We start from the raw sequence: 17,346 nt of genomic DNA, 5'->3' as shown, positions 1-17,346 counted from the left end.
TTATTGATTCTCATTGGGTGAAGGAATAAAAGAGTACAAACAGGTGTGTTTGCATTAACTGTCTTTTATATTTCCATCTCTGCACGGAAAATATAACATATACAGTATGTACAAATAATAATAACAGATGACGCCAGGCCCGGTTTGGGGGGGTACAGCTTTACTAATTCCTCTATTGCCGCATTTCCACTACGTGAAACCGATTTGACTCGGCCTGTCTCCCATTGTTGTGCACCTCATTTCCTTTCCCCTACCTTCGGAAACTTGTATTTGAGGGGGTTCGATGTTTGTTGCCGGAACCGGAACCGGAACTGCGCCCGAATGACGGCCTGGTGTTCACTCTGCCGCTAGATTCACAAGTGCCGCTAAGTAGCGAATCAAATACAGTCTACTCTCGTTAAACCGCCCGCCGTTATACCGCCATTTTCGCTCACTGCCGACCAAAACCATTGCACAAAAATCCCCAATGCATTATTCCATTAGCTACCGCCATTTCCGCCTATCGCCATCCGCCAGCCCAGTTCCATGCACAAACAACACTTATACCATTGATTTCCCGACCGTTATACCGCCAGCGTGATTGCCATCGAGTACACATACATTTTAACAATGCACTGAAACAAACGCGCCAGATGCTGATCGCGACAAGCTACGAGTAGGTCTACGGAACGGCCACCATTCATTTATCGCAGAACACTCAGTAGGTCAGGATGTCGGGAAGAGGATGTGGGATTAAGCCAAAGCCTCAAGATGATGGGGTGTCATTTCCCGACACGGTATAATAATGTTTAAAATGTTTCCCCACTTTAAATGATCCCTTACAACATAACAGAATCAAGATTTATTTAGAAACGCAATTAGAACGGGTTAACGGAGGCAGCACAGACATCATATAGTAAAGACATGCACATTATGGACGCAACCTGTTGTAACGCCATTTTCGCTATACCGCCAATTTGGCCGTGAACGGAAGTTGGCGGTATAACAAGAGTAGACTGTACGTGACATTCCTGTAAATGAATCACATGCTGTGGACAAATGTTTGAACACATTGGAGGGATTCCACCCTTTTGAAGAAATGGAAGCTTTGACAGTGTTCCAGTGGACCTGGTGTCGTCTTTTTAGACTGTTTTTGCCTCAGCGCCATGTTGGCTACGTTCTGACCAAAACAATGCAGCGTACGCATGACGTCATTGTGCGTGTGCAACGAAGGCGGAATCGATAAGCGGAATCGTTAAGCAGGCAGGCAAACAATTCCAAGGAATCGAGCTACTGGGATCCGGTTCTCAAAAAGAACCAATTCTCGATTCCCATCCCTATATGCTAACAATGGTAATGGAAGTCTCCAAAAGGATTCTGGAAACATCTACAGTCAGAAAAGTCAACCAATGCACAGCACATTCTGCGACATGGAGATGAGATAGAAGCACACACCGGACACTAAGGTAAAATGGGGACAATTACGAAGCACCGTGCAATCAAGGGGGACCCTGACAGGCGGAGCGGCGTCTGATGAGCCAGTGTGTCCCCAGGCTCCACAGCTAATCAACCACCAAGGAGGGGCTGGAGGGGCACGATCACTCAAGCCCTCCATCACCACGCAGGGAGGAAGGCAATCACCGGCCCATTTCCATGTGCTGTTACACCCCCCCCCCCTCTCTCCGAACGCCCTCCCCATACCTTCGACTCTCAAATCAAGGTGCACAGATGACCGGGGGAAGCAAAAGGTGCCTGGTGGGTGCAATCACATTAAGAATGAAAAGAACAAAAAATAACTTTCACTTCTGCGAGCGGTTTATTCAAGCTCTTTTAACACCTTTAAATAATCATAAATTGATTGGAAACATGAGGGAAAGTGACTTGAATGAGGCTCAATTGCCTTCTAACCGGCAGCTCCTAAGATTTCCATGATTGGACTTGGCAAATTGAAATGTAAGCCTTGTAATACAGTGGGTGGACGAGGTATGTGATAGAAGGGAGTTCCCCTTTTACCCGGCGCACAGATTAGCACAATGAGCATATGTTAGCAGGGTCACATCTTCTGTCTAGTAAGAAAAAGTAGAGTGAAAGAATCCCAAACAAAAGCTTATCTTCCCCACTCTTTAAAGAACACAACTTCAAATAAATGGTTATTTCTTCCCGTAAGGAATGAAAGATGGAGAACTAGAGGACGGAGACAAGAAAAGGGGCCCCTTTTTCTATTACAATGATACTTCTAATGTGAAACAAAAATGAATTAATAAACGGTGTGGTCGTGCTCAGACTTCACAGATGCGGCGAATAATTGAAAGTAATATCGTCTCCTGTCTTCTTTTAACTTTGACAATGGTTGGAGAGGTCCCCTATCCGAATTCTGCTTCACACACACACACATACTGTGCTCCTGCTGTCATCTTTAACCATCCTCCCATACTTAAGCAGAGTATTGACAGAGAACAAGAGGTCTCTGATCTGTCTGGGCTCACGCCAGCCATCATTACAGACTGGAAATCCTGAGCACAAGCCCTGCTGATTGTCCCCTGGCCTCCTAAAGGACCCAAGTAGAGAGAGAAAAGCAAAAAAAAAAAAAAAAAATCATCTTTCATTTTTGTCCTTAAATCTCTGATTTTCCACCATGCTGTGTACATGATGGGAGACATTTCCACATCTAACAAAGGAAGAGGTTGTAATGTTGCAAAAAAACATTGTCTGGCTTTGTCTTGGAGCTGAATTTTTGCATCAAATGGATCCAATTTTAATATATCAGATATCCAAAAATGGATGCTGAGAAGTATTCAAGTCACTGTTACTTATATTGTCTATCATTTTTTTTTTTTTGTTATGTTCTTTACTTTCATAGCTGTTAAAAAATTCAGAGGTGGTCTTAACCTCCTGAGACCCAGTAAGTCACAGGTGTCAAACATCCGGCCCGCCAAAGGGTTCAATCCGGCCCCTGGAATGAATTTGTGGATTGCAAAAATTTCACTGAAGATATTAACAGTTAAGGATGTTAAAATCACTTTAGGTCATTTCAGTCTAAAGTGGATCAGACCAGTAACAGATTATCAAAATAACCTAGAAATAATGAAAACTGTAAATTTGTCTCATTGTTTTAGAATAAAAAAACTGTAAAATTACACAAAAATGGTGACATTTACAGAGTAGCCTTTTACAAAAAATGTGTATATCTGAAATGTTTTAAGAGAAGTATGTGGAATTTTAATAATATTCTCCCTGTTATTTAATGTTTTGTGTATTTGTAGATCCACTGTGATCTCTAAGTTGTGATTCCCATGTAGAAATGATAAACTGAGGTGTAATATTGTTAACATTGCACTTATTTTACAAACAAATTTTCAGAGTGTTCATATTTGTTCATGTTATGTTCAAGTACAATTTGTAGATGTAAACATTTTCATTACGGAATTTACTTTTTTACTCAAAAGTTCTTGTCCAATTAAATTTTATTTTATTTAACTGGTCCGGCCCACTTTATATCATATTAGGTTGAATGTGGCCCCTGAATTAAAATGAGTTTGACACCCCTGCAGTAAGTAAACCTTTTTTCCATTTTACATTCAATAATAGCCTTAATTGGAAACAGCATGATACAACAGTTTTTTTGGATACATTTTTAAAAAAATTTTTTAATATAATGTCATTTTCACTGGACTTTTTTTTTTTTTAAGTAAAGCTGTGAAACTCTTGTCCACTACAGAGGACAAAAATGCATTGTTGGGTCTCGGGAGGTTAAGGGGGGGAGGGGTTTGTTCAGGGGAGACCCAAACAATGTTGTCATTTCATATCGGAAAATATATGTAATGTGTTAAAACCTTAATAAAGATATTTGTTAAAAAGAAATTGATCCAATTTTAAGGTAAATTACGCCTTTAGCTGAGCAACTTTTGACCTTTTGTTCAGAAATTACAAAAAAACTATCCCGCATTAGTTATTTGATGTGAAAATGACGGTGATCGATGACTAAAACCAGTACGACGTTGACACAGAATTAAGAAATAAACGCCGGAATCAATTGACAAATTATTCGAGTCTATTTATGTTTCATTAAGAAATAGCTGCGGCGTACAGTGTTTGTTGTACTCTTGTGTTTTCTCCATAGGAATGGGCCTAACCACATTTAAAGTAATTACCCCTTTGGCAGACAGGCGATCCATATCTGAACAGAGCAGAGGGAGGCTGAGCAGGACATTAAGTGAGCATTAATTCCGTGATGCCAGCGTGATGCCAATTATTTTAAATGTGGTCAATGTTATAAATTTCTTCTAGTACCAATCAAGCTAACAAAGGCTCCTCGATGTAAATGGAGAAAAAAAAAAAAAAAAAAAGCACCTAAGGTCAAAGAAGAAAACAGTAATTTAGATTTTTAAAATGAACCCAATAAAAAGGAAAATAATCGGTTTTAAAATGAGCCTGAAATCCAAATCTAGCGTCAAAGCGTTTGCTGTAGTGTGCATTTACCACGGTTGGAAATGCGACGTACATTTTTTAATACACCTTATGAACTGTGATGCCATCTCAATTTCCTCAGGAGCTCTTTTTCTTCTCTTCATTTTGACTCGCCAAAGACAAATTACACTTAGCATGCATTACAAGAGACGACAGCCACATTTTGCAGATATTACAGCAGCGTCTCAGTCTGCAAGAACACCGCAAAGAGAAACCACACTTTTTTTTTACATTAAGATACAAATTAACCCCTCTAACATGAAATTTTCATGTTTTCTGGCGTTTCAGATTCAAATAGGCAGGAGAGAAGTGCATGCATTGTTTGCTTTACCAATGAAAATAATCATCCTAATATACTGCAGATGCCTCATTAAATTTGCATATGATTATTGCAGCTTTGCTTTAATTGATCCTTTTCATCAAACCAGATAATACTTTGCTGATTGCAGACATTTTGGCACAGGCAAAATTTCATGGTATTTTGTTCACTCTCGGTGAAAGGCAATTAGGAAAGCTTTTCTCTGGTTTTTATTCAGAAATTATCCAGATTTCTCCGAATTAATTCTCTTTTATTTCACTGGAGAACATCTTTGAGGTTAAGGGTTGAAATAGACGAGTGTTGGATTTAATTCTGGTTTTGTTTCTTACTGATTTGACTACACCTGAAGCCATGTGAATAATGTAAACCAATGTAGAAGCTCAAGTGCAAGGACATATAGGGCAAAATTATTCATTTTGTACCTCCGAGTACTTTAATTCAAATGTGCAATAACTTGTTTTTACCTTCCAGTACTTTTGTTTTATTTATTTTATTTTATTTTTTTTCTGATACAGCACTCTATTTTAAATGTATTTGTGTTTGACTGTGCAATAACTGTTTTTATATGTTTTAGCTGTGTTTATGTTTTGTTTATGTTTTTGTTCATGTCTTTTTTTCTTTGGATTCCGTGACTCAGGGAAACGCACAAGAAATCCAATGTAACTATAATGTGATGTATCTGTACAAATGGCAAATAAATTCTATTCTATTCTATTCTATTCTATTCTATTCTATTCTATTCTATTCTATTCTATTCTAGTTGTTCAATTAGCTACAGAAGTGTATGGTCAGACAGATTATTAGCATTTATTCATTTCCCATTTCCCATGTACAAATGGCAAATAAATTCTATTCTATTCTGTTCTATTCTATTCTATTCTAGTTGTACGATTAGCTATAGAAGTGTATGGTCAGACAGATTATTAGCATTTATTCATTTCCCATGTACAAATGGCAAATAAATTCTCTTCTGTTCTGTTCTATTCTATTCTATTCGTACGATTAGCTACAGAAGTGTATGGTCAGACAGATTATTCGCGTTTATTCATTTCCCATTTCCCATGTACACATGACAAATAAATTCTATTCTATTCTATTCTATTCTATTCTAGTTGTACGATTAGCTACAGAAGTGTATGGTCAGACAGATTATTAGCGTTTATTCATTTCCCATTGTGATATAATGGAAGTGTGTGGATGCTTACAAATAAAAACAACACAAAACACTGAATCCCGAAAGATGGAAATACAAAAAAAAAAAAAAAAAAAAAAACACTTGAAAAAGAACAAAACACTTGAAACTGGAAAACATGATTTAGCAGGCAAAACAATCACAAGACTAATTCTTCATCAACTCTCTCTGTCGGCGAATTGATTTGGAAAATATATCTTCTAATCACACGCTTTAATCTCCACCAATCACACGCCAACTACGGAGGCTACGTGCACTACGGTTACTATGACAGCCGTTTTTTTTTTTTTTTTTTTTCCCCTATTCTCAACCCCTGAAAAACCTGCAGGACACTAAGTAGTTTTTTTTCTAGTTTTTACATTAAGGGCCCCTAATTCATACAAGCATCGCTAATAGCTTTACTCAAATGTAGCGCCAGCCTCAAACCGCCCACGGTCTTGCCTGTCAGTGGCAATCCCCCCGCCCCCCGCCCCTTGTCTTACTCCGTACACCAGCCCAAAAGCCCCGATCGCATGCAGACAAGCTGTCTTCGAATAGATCTCTGCGTAACAGTTTGCGGTTAACCACACGCCTCTCCGGGGTCCGACCTGGACGGTAGATCGGCAGCCAGTAAAACATTCGCTGAGACAGGAGAGACCATCCCAGATTGTCTCGGCCGCCTGCGTACAGAGCGAGTGCTGAGTAGAATCTTCTGGGTATTGGCTGTGTTAACTAAATTGACATTGGCTTCCAACCTCCTGGCTATCCATCAGTAGAGGGATGAGCGCAGAGGCTACAGAGAGGTAACCCCCCCCTCCCCTCCCTTCCCTTCCCTTCCCTTCCCCTCCTTCTCCCTCAAGTCTTATGCACTCTTTTTTGCGAGTAGTCCTCACATTTGTTACCGCCGGGATGGAAAAAAAGGCAACAAAATAAAAAAATAAAAAAGAAAAAAAGAAAGAAAAGAACAATGTGTGAGACAGTGAAACAGAATGTGGAGCGAAGGATCTCTATGTTCCCCCCCCCCCCCGTCCACCCTTGATATTTTTGGTGATAGCCATTCATTTGTAGTAGTTTTAGCCTGAAGAGGTTTGTCTTATCTGTTCCTTCTCTTTCTCTCTGGGGGGAAAATAGAGGGTGAGTCTTCTCCAGCCTACTCTCTCACAGTTGATTAGTAAGTCCTGCTCTACCCTACGCTCCAGGGATTCCATGCCAGCTCCCCTTATGCATCTCCTTCTCATACGCTCACACTTTCTCCCTCCTATACATGCACACACACACATATACACACACATACACACATATCTCCCTACAGTCATGGAACAGCAATTTGAGGGAATCGCACAACCAAGGCCTGACATTTGCGCTGCACCTATAACAATGAGAGCTTGATTAAAAGGGCAGAATGAAACAGTGTCAGCTTCCATTCATTGTCCTTAGCCCCAGTTAAATAGGATTTAAACCTGTGCATCGCCGCTGATACCTTCACTGTCAAACCCTGATTGCTTTTAAGCAGCGAGAAGAAAAGGTCTTGTTATTGTAACATGTGTGCATTTAACTGTACCGAACCGAGGTGTCAGAGGTGACCAAGTTTACACGGAGCACCTGGGAATAGGAGTATAGGAGTAGGTGGGACTGGGGGGATAATATTACGGCTTTTCGTGAACGCCACGGTGTTTTTTTGGTTTTTTTTTTTGAAAGCCACGGGAATAAAGCTTAGTTTTATCTGGCTTGGGGGCAACACACAAAAGGCGGCAGCATTGCAACGTGGCGGGTTTTAAAATTGGGATCAAAAGGTTCAAGCTAATTAACAAGCTAAATAAGAGTCCCTGAGCTTCATCTACGTAGCCACCCTCACTCTTCCTTCCTCGCGCTTGTCTCTTCTGCTGCATTGTATTGTGGCGTGGTGCGTGCATGTGCCGACGTATACAGTCTGTCTGGGGGAAAGTGAAGACAAATTACTCCCCGTGCTGAAATGTAAAAAATAATCACCAAATTACCTCCAACAAGATCATTCTAATTAACCGCGTTATAATGCAAGTACGACCCTGAGAGTGAAACGCCCCGCCATCAAGCTTTCTTCTCCAACTGTTTGTGATGTTATTTGACTTTTGCTGCAGAGCCCCGAGGAAGGCTGAGATGGGAGAGTCAAATGCAAAGGACAAGGGCATGTAATAAAGACAAATGGCTCGAGCATGAAATTTGATTCATTGCCTTGGTACAGAAACATTCACAGGGAAATAGCCAACATTGACATGCCATGAATTTCAAAACACTGTCAAATCCAAAAAAGCACACGTCCCGCTATAATGATATTGAATCCCCGAGGGCCCCTGCGGGAGACTCAGGACCAAATCAATCAGGCTGTTGTTTCTGATGGATGTTTCTATGTGGAGTTGTGTGAAGACGTTGAAAAGGCTGATTCACACAAAAGGGGGGAAAAAAAAATAAATTAGCGAAGCAGATGATTTCAATAGGACTTCTATCGACATCTCAAATCATGCACAGAGAAATGCATTTATGGTTCTCAAAATGTACTGAAAAGATATCAGAAAATATAATAGATCTATAATAAAATGACATGTTTTTATTTTTCCAGGAAAGTCCTCTTGATATTTAGAAGATCGCCCTTTTCTACTGACTCTCAAAGATAGGAGCACAAACAAAGACCGCACATAATAAATAAAAATAACAGGAAATTGCAAAAGTAGACATGAGTCAGGACGTCAGTTTTCAGCAGAAATGTCCTGAAACTGCTAAAAAAAAATGAATAAATTGCTACAAGTGGTGGCAGAAACTCAGCCTTTCTTCTGCATGGCATTCACATTTTTCTTTATTTCTTCATTTCCTGGACTGATCCTTAATATCTCTGCTCTTTCCCCCAAAATGGATCCTGCAGAAATAACACCAGACATACATGAAGACATCACTTTCCAAAAAGCTAAGGAACCATAAGGAACCTGGCACCTTATTTATTCCGATAGGCATCTGAGGCATATGCTTGCAGCAGACCTTTTACTGTGGAGCACCCACTTTGTAGTACGATATGAAAACACCATCTGGTGTGTGAGTTGCGGCTAGGCTAAGCTAGCCGGGGCTAGATAGGGCCCTGCTGTGTCACAGGATTATCTTACTGGTTGGTAGATCCACTCTATTAGCCCCTAGTGGCTTGGATTATTGGATGAGTGTTATTATGTGTGACTGAACAAGGAGCTAAGTACCTGCATTTCTTTGACGCAGTTAAGTCTTGTTAGTGATCGGGCACATTATGAGCATATTTCGGAGTATTACGCATTTATTACACCATGTCTGAGCTACGCACACACTGGATATTTAATACAGTGTGACTTGGACTTACACTTTGCATTTAACACATGATGACTGGCTTACTGACTTAACTAAAAAAAAAAAAAAAAAAAACACACACACAGGCTCTGGGAAAATGGAAAAAGAACAGACTATAGAATGCCTGCAGCACATATTTGTTTATGGAGAATGTTTCTGAGGAAAGTGTCTAAACAGGATCACAGGCGAGTACAGAAGACAGTACGTTTAGAAACGGGGCCTGTGCTCAACAAAACGAACATCTGCCGTTTCTCATCAGTGAGATTGAAGCTAATGACAAACCGCGAGTGTGCTGACAGAGAGAATGGAATTGGATTGTGTACAAGAGGCCCAGTGAGACCAGACATATGTTTTAGATGGAGTATGGGTTTATATAGCGTGTGCCAGTGTGTATGTATGTGTGTACTGTATATATGTGTGTGTGTGAGCGCGAGGAGATGATAGGCCTCAGCTATTTCAGCGCAGTTCATTTATTTGTTCATGTTTATACAAGTGGATGAAGGGGAATGTGTTAGCAAAAGTAAAACATTCCTGTATTCCACCTCTTTCAATCTCTGCTTCCTCCAACAGATAATGGAATTACACATCAAAGAAGCTTCTCCCTGTATCCAATTCTTCTGTGACCTCTACGAGCCTTTGTTCATATTCACGACGACAACTCCCCGGCCCCTAGCCTCCACCGGCGGGCTTCTCCCTGTTTCCTCCTCCTACCTCGGGACAGATCAAATTTAGATGGAAATGAAATATTCATTTCCACTCAGCAGCTGATGGCCATCTTAATTCCATACAACTTTTGATGCAACATCTTCTCTTTGTTTTTTTTTTTGTTTTTTTTTCATCACCAAATGCTTTTCTCGTCCTCTTCTTCCCACTCTTTGCCAACTACACCATCCTCCAGTGGGTAATTCTCATACAAGCGGCCCTTTGGCTTTGACTTTGTTAAAAGTAGCATTGCAAAGTGCCATTACAGCTTTTTTGCGCTCTCTTGAAATATGTCTGAGTCATTTCAGATGAGACATTTGCACAAGCCCTGGCAAGAAGGATCTCAGTGAGGATGTGTGTATGTAAGTGTGTGTGCGTGTGTGTGTGTGTGTAGAAAGTGCACTCTATAGCTCACTACAAGAGTTAATCACATGAAAACTTCCCAGTCTCCCCTTCTCTCTCTCTCTGCTGGTGCAGGGATAAAGACAAGCCTCTGAAGTGGTTCTGTGTTTGGAGACTTCAACCAAAGTGGTGACCATAAACACAGTTTATCCCACTGAAGCCTACGAGTGGTCACATTGCATGGAGTTTCAAGTACTGCACATCAGCTTACATTGAAACAGCTTCAAACACATTAATTAACTCTGGAGCATTTTAGGGAAACTAAATGAAAAATACATCGGAGCAAGTGTTGCAGGGACGGAGGAGGGTGGGGGGAGGTAAGGAAATGAAACTAACATGAAATCATGAGGGAGATTGATTAACTGGCACTGATTAAGTGCTTTAAGTATTAGGTAGATAAAGTAATTGATTATTCAATAAATCCCTGTCAGGCTGTGCATAATCTCACGGAGAGAGAAAGGAGACAACAAGTGATGAATTACTTTCATCAATCCATAGATGAAGTTAAACACGCAATAATGAATCATTACACTATCATTTTTGCAATACATGTATTTTTATAAAAGTGGTGAAATTAATGCATTTCTTCAAATCATATTTCAGAATAGTTCACTACATGACGAAAAAAAAAAAAAACAGTGCAGATAAGGGAACATATAAGACTGAAGACTGCACTCAGGGTTAAGGAAACAAAAACAACAAATCATAATTAATAAAATCCTCGCTATTCTTTTTTAATATAATTCTTACATCAACAGTGGCAAACATATGAATTAGGTACAGCCCGGTTGTTTATTTTTCTCTCATCTTCGAGCACTTTCATCTTTATTATAACAACACTGCATTATCAACCGAAATGGTTCCTCGATGAGATGAGAGGTTGCAAAACAAGTCACAAGGAGAGAGAGAGAGAGAGAGAGAGGGAAAAAAAATGACTAAAAGGCAAGCAGTGGAAAAACTGAAGAGAATCACAGCGTGTAAGAGGACAAATACAGAAGGAGTAGTCTTTTATTCCTTCCAACAAATAGAAGCTGCAGAATGAGACGAAGCGACCATCTGGCCTCAACTTAGAGCAATGCGCTGTAAAAGCACTAAAATCAATGGCAACAACTCTACCTTGGATGCCCACCATTACCCAGATGGTGTACTCGGAGAACTGCACAGGCCACCTAACCAAGAGCAGACACGGCACAGACAGGCAGAGAGCGCCGCGCTCCAATACCACCGCCCACTTCCACCATATTCACCGGTTTGTTTGTGTTGGTGACCAGTACCGAGCGGCGACGTCGGCCACCGTGCACTGACTAAGAGAGAGCCCTCTGTTGGTTTTCTAAGGGTGACTGTGACACAGAGCGTACACACTTGCACAGCAATTACAGAATTACAAAAAAAAAAAAAAAAAAAAAAACACACACCCACCTTCAACACTGAATATTAACAACCCCTCACAGATACTATGACTGCAGTTCTATACATAAATACTACTGATCTGCAGCTTATCTGTTATTGAAACAGAGAAACCGCATGGAAATTGACTTTTTTTATTATTACGGTGTTATTGTGTGCATGTGAGTGTTTTACAGGAATAAAAAACAAAATGGATATGCATATGGTTGTTGTAGATTAAATTATACATAAAAAATAAAATAAAAAATGACATGAAGTCTACAGATTTTGGTTTTTCGTAGTCAGATTCTACAACCTTCTCTTATATGTCACTCTCCTCAGTTTGTCAAAAATACAATCTCAAGAACACACACAAAAAAAAACAAAAAAAAAAAACCCAAACAGCCGTGGCGCCACAAGCGATGATAGATTCTAAAAAAAGCAATAGCGGGGCTGTAGTACATTTCAAGGTAAATTTGTCTCAGTACTTTGACATTTTTAAAAACAAAGCCTGTCAAGTCTATTTCAGGTCTTCATTTGAGCTGTTTGGCACTGACGAAAAAATAAAAGACGTTTAAAAAAAAAAAAAAAAAAAAGGGGGAAAAAAAATGTCCTTTTGACCAAAACGTTTTCAGTAAAAAAGATATAGTTGAAAGCGTTAAGGATTAATGCAGTTTCAAAGACATTGCCAAAAGTCCCTACGCAGCAATGTCAGGGGCAGGCATGGCTCTTTAGAGAACAGCAGTCAATCACCAGGACATGTTGGGCCTGGCTGACAGCTGCATATGATGTCCTGCCACTATTCCACCCACTCAGACTTGACGCTGCTTGTGTCTCTCAAAGCTTTTCCACTGTTTATTCTGACCACATGTAAAACTAGAGAACACATCTTACCCTGCATTAACATATAGAAAGGATGCGCTTGAGGCAAAAAAAAAATATATATATATATATACAGCTGCAAGTCATGACGTTAAAGTCTAAAAACTAATGTGATTCAATGTGCCTTTTCATTGACCACCCACAGGGGGTTTTGACAGAAATTATATATTACAAAATCAAAGTGGGAAGCTGGTAATTTACTGATATGTCATCCAAGTCACAGGTGTTTTTGTGTAGAGCATTTACCTCAGAGTACAGAATATGCAATTTAACATTCATCTACTTTCACCCATCATTTAAACTCAAAGACAAAAAGGTTCCAATGCCATTAAGACGCACTCACTCCCCACTCCATCCCACCCCCTCTTCCCTTTTCCTTCTTACTCCCCTTTCTTGCACTCCCAGGCTGTTGTAGTGCTATGTTAATGTGGGCCAATGCCATTTTTGAGTAATTGTCCTGCATGGCACTCAGCCAAATGTCAAAACCGATTTTCCTGGTGACAAAAAACCCCATATTGATCTTCATTCTGGTGCTGTCTCTTGTCTTGGCGGGGTGCGAAATGTTTCATCCCCAGCTCCTTCCAAATGACAATTCTCACATTGTTTTTTTGTTTGTTTTGTTTTTTTTTTTTTTACAGAGAAACCATAGGGGGATCTTCCTTTTGTCTTCTTTTGACTTCATTTTGGAACTTTGAGTGTAACATAAGTTTAGGATATATGCGCCAGATCACTTTTAATGAAACTTTCTGATCATTTTTTTCTTTAAATTAAAATGCAAACTAAACTTACTTCCAGAAGGCATTGCTATGAGCCTGAATTTAGCTGGTGACTCAACCTACTGGCTGCAGAAAATGGAACAGACAAAGCAGAGTGCATAGAGGTCACACTAACCCACAGTATTTTATTGCATGGTCTGTGCGCGTAGGCAGACGTCTATTATAATGCACTGCTCTCCTGTTGCTTAGTGCTTGTCCCCGATTAACTAAAATAATATACGACCCTGGAGAGGCAGACAGTAAATGAAAAACAAAAAAAAACAAAAAAAAAAAAAAAAAAAGGGGGGGGGGGACCGCATGTGCACTCTCCAAACTGACCCGGACGCACGAATAAGGACGCGCGTTAAAAATGATGCAACTTTTATAAAAGGTACCCATGCGTAAAAATGAAAAATAAGGTAAATGTGTACTTGAACTTACCTATTCGAATAACATGAGGCATCCCATAAGTGTACTGAATCCAAAACAGACATACAAGCAGCGGTGTCCAGTATTCCCAAATCGCACTCCGGGGAGACAGCCAAGTATTTCGCATGGTTGTAAAGTCGTTGGATCCACTTTTTTTTTTAAATTCCAAAGACGACTCAGAATTGCTCATCAAAACTGATTTCGACGGAGCATAAATAGATTTGGGTGTCTGCGACAAATTTGCGCTCATTGTACTTGGTGCAACATTCTCCCAGTTGTTTTTTTTTTTCTTCTTTTCTTTTCTTTTTTTTTTTTTTTTGCCTCCTTCTCTCTCCTTGTTACGCACAATTCTGAGAGCGGCTCGATCAGGATAAAGCACCCCCCCCCAAGTCCCTCACAGGCGGATCAGTGACACACCTGCGATCGGAGGCTGCTACAATTACCCTGCAGGAGTCTCTGTAACCCCCCCCACCCTCCTCCTCCTTCTACCGCCGATGCTATCTCTATACTGGCGAGTACCACGACAACAAAACCGAGTCGGACTCCCCGCACCGACCGCTGTTGTCAAAGACAGGAGCACTGCGCCTGCGGAACTTTGGGTCGCCTCCAAGCAAAAAGCAAATACTGAAGGTTTACAAACGCACCTCTGACATCCACAAATGTTTTTTTTTTCTATAGTCAAAACACACTAATGTGTCGTTCCAGTGGTGGAAAAAAAAAAACAAACTGTCCGTATCTCACACACAGAGATAGTTGATGAAGGTGGAAACCCGCTCCGAAACGGTCCTCTCTCCAGTTACGCGCGGAGATGGAACGACGTTGGTCATTGAAGGACACTCAAATCTGCTCAAAAGCTTCTTTGTTACGCTGTGTTCGTTCAAAAAAGAAAAAAAAGAAAAAAAAGAAAAAACACCCTCCTTGTTCCTACTAGACGGGAAGGTGGTGAGGAAAAGCCGTGCTTCTTTCTGCGCGCGTCTGAGGACCCTCCTTCCCCCGGTGCCACTAGAGGCACGCGTCGTTACGCATAGTTGTCAACTTTGTACAAGAAGTATTTTACGGATGTGACAGGGATCTCCATAATGACCTGATTCCACCTGTGAGGACAATTGTTTACATTTGCAATATGTTCTAAGTTAGGTTTATTCAAATTAGAATCTGATGCAATTGGATTATCAGAGACGCTTATTTGATTTTTTTTTTTTTTTTAATCCAAAAATGTAAATTCCTAATTCATCCTTTGCTTCAGACAAATAAGAGAGAAACCTCGGCTGCCTGCAGTTGTGTACACGGAGAAGAATTATTTTCACAAGAGAAATAAGTGTCAGTTGAGGATTGGACCATTGACAAAGCGGGTTTCTTATCGCGGGTATTTGAGACATTGTGTTTGTGTCTATGAGTACATTAGACGCCAGTAACTGCTCGGTGCTTATCTGGTTGTCCATTTTTCATGCCTTACAAAGAGGCGTCAAATGCAAGCTGCAGGTTACATAGGCTTCAGTAAGCAATCACATAGAGAGGGCTGCTCTGCTCTGTTCTCTCTCTCTCTCTCTCTCTCTCTCTCTCTCTCTCTCTCTCTCTCTCTCTCTCTCATACACACACACACACTCACACACACACTCTTACCACTGCAGCAGAGGTAAAGCTGTGCTGAAAGTAAAATACCTGTTTATAGTAAAGATTTCAATAAGTGGATATTATTATTATTTTGCATATAGATAGATAGATAGATAGATAGATAGATAGATAGATAGATAGATAGATAGATAGATAGATAATGTCAGGCTTCCCTTTGATTTCAGCTCTTGCAACATTAATTATTAAATTATTAAGATAAAATAGGAGGTACATTTTTTAAAAAGCCCATTACTAGATCCCAAAGTGCTTTAAACTAACAAATACCCAATAATTTAAACAATATTTAGTTTCAAAGGATGTAACAAAGCCATTATTCACTTTTTTCATAGATAGATAGATAGATAGATAGATAGATAGATAGATAGATAGATAGATAGATAGATAGAGTCAGCTTTCCCCTCCATTTCAGCTCTTGCAACATTAACGATTAAATTACAAAGATAAAATAGGGGGTACATTCAAAAAAGAAGATCCTCAGTTCCTTTAAACTAAGAAATTCCCAATAATCTAAACAATATTTAGTTTGAAAGGATGTAATACAGCAGAAACAAAGCCATTATTGACTTTTTCATAGATAGATAGATAGATAGATAGATAGATAGATAGATAGATAGATAGATAGATAGATAGATAGATAGATAGATAGATAATGTCAGGTTTCCCTTTGACTTCAGCTCTTGCAACATTAATGATGAATTATTAAGATAAAATAGGGGGTACATTTTTTTAAAAAAGATCTCAAGGTGCTTTAAACTAAGAAATCCCGACTAATCTAAACAATAAGGATATAATAAAGTAGAAACAAAGGCATTATTCACTTTTTTCATAGATAGATAGATAGATAGATAGATAGATAGATAGATAGATAGATAGATAGATAATGTCACGTTTCCCCTCAATTTCAGCTCTTGCAACATTAATGATCAAATTATGAAGATAAGATAGGGGGTAAATTTAAAAAAAAGATTCCAAGGTGCTTTAAAATAAGAAACTCCCAATAATTTAAACAATATTTAGTTAGAAAGGATGTAATACAGCAGAAACAAAACCATTATTCACTTTTTTCATAGACAGACAGACAGACAGACAGACAGACAGACAGACAGATAGATAGATAGATAGATAGATAGATAGATAGATAGATAGATAGATAGATAGATAGATAGATAGATAGATAGATAGATAGATAGATAGATAGATAGATAGATAGATAGATGTTTATATCTCAAATCATCATGAACAGGACATCTTACAGCTGTAGCCATGACGTGTCCCAATATTTTTGTCCATGTAGTTTATAAACATCAATATTTCCTTAATGTTTAATTGAGATGGGAAGAAAGTAGATGGTTAATTGTGGTAGAAATTTGTTATTTATAGTCAGAGCATGAACAATGTTGTGTGTGTATGTATGTATGTATGTATCTAGATAGATAGATAGATAGATAGATAGATAGATAGATAGATAGATAGATAGATAGATAGATAGATAGATAATGTCAGGTTTCCCTTTGACTTCAGCCCTTGCAACATTAATGATAAATTATTAAGATAAAATAGGGGGTAAATAAAAAAAAAAATAAAAAAAACATCCTCAGTTCCTTTAAACTAAGAAATTCCCAATAATCTAAACAATATTTAGTTTCAAAGGATGTAATACAGCAGAAACAAAGCCATTATTCACTTTTTCATAGATAGATAGATAGATAGATAGATAGATAGATAGATAGATAGATAGATAGATAGATAGATAGATAGATAGATTTTGTAAAAGGTGTGTTTATCTCAAATCCTTTAAAAAAAACAATACACATTTTACATTTTATATGAATACTAAGCCTCTTCCAATCCAATCCAATGCACGGCAATTTTTAATA

The 17,346-nt window shown here is 39.1% G+C and overlaps 1 protein-coding gene across 1 annotated transcript in view; it reads right to left on the bottom strand.

Moving 5' to 3' along the window:
* The window catches only part of LOC115435542 (glutamate receptor ionotropic, kainate 3-like), a 239,968-nt gene extending 225,255 nt beyond the window's left edge, over window positions 1-14,713 (bottom strand). The window contains exon 1 of the mRNA XM_030158013.1: window positions 13,847-14,713. Within this exon, the coding sequence (XP_030013873.1) occupies window positions 13,847-14,084 (238 nt within the window). The 5' untranslated portion in view covers window positions 14,085-14,713. The remainder of the gene's footprint in view (window positions 1-13,846) is intronic.
* Between the last annotated feature and the right edge of the window lie 2,633 nt (window positions 14,714-17,346).

The sequence above is a fragment of the Sphaeramia orbicularis genome, chromosome 16 (genome assembly GCF_902148855.1).
Source record: "Sphaeramia orbicularis chromosome 16, fSphaOr1.1, whole genome shotgun sequence".
Taxonomy (NCBI): domain Eukaryota; kingdom Metazoa; phylum Chordata; class Actinopteri; order Kurtiformes; family Apogonidae; genus Sphaeramia; species Sphaeramia orbicularis.
Note: the sequence above shows the minus strand (reverse complement) of the source record. Positions and strands in the feature narration are given on the sequence as shown.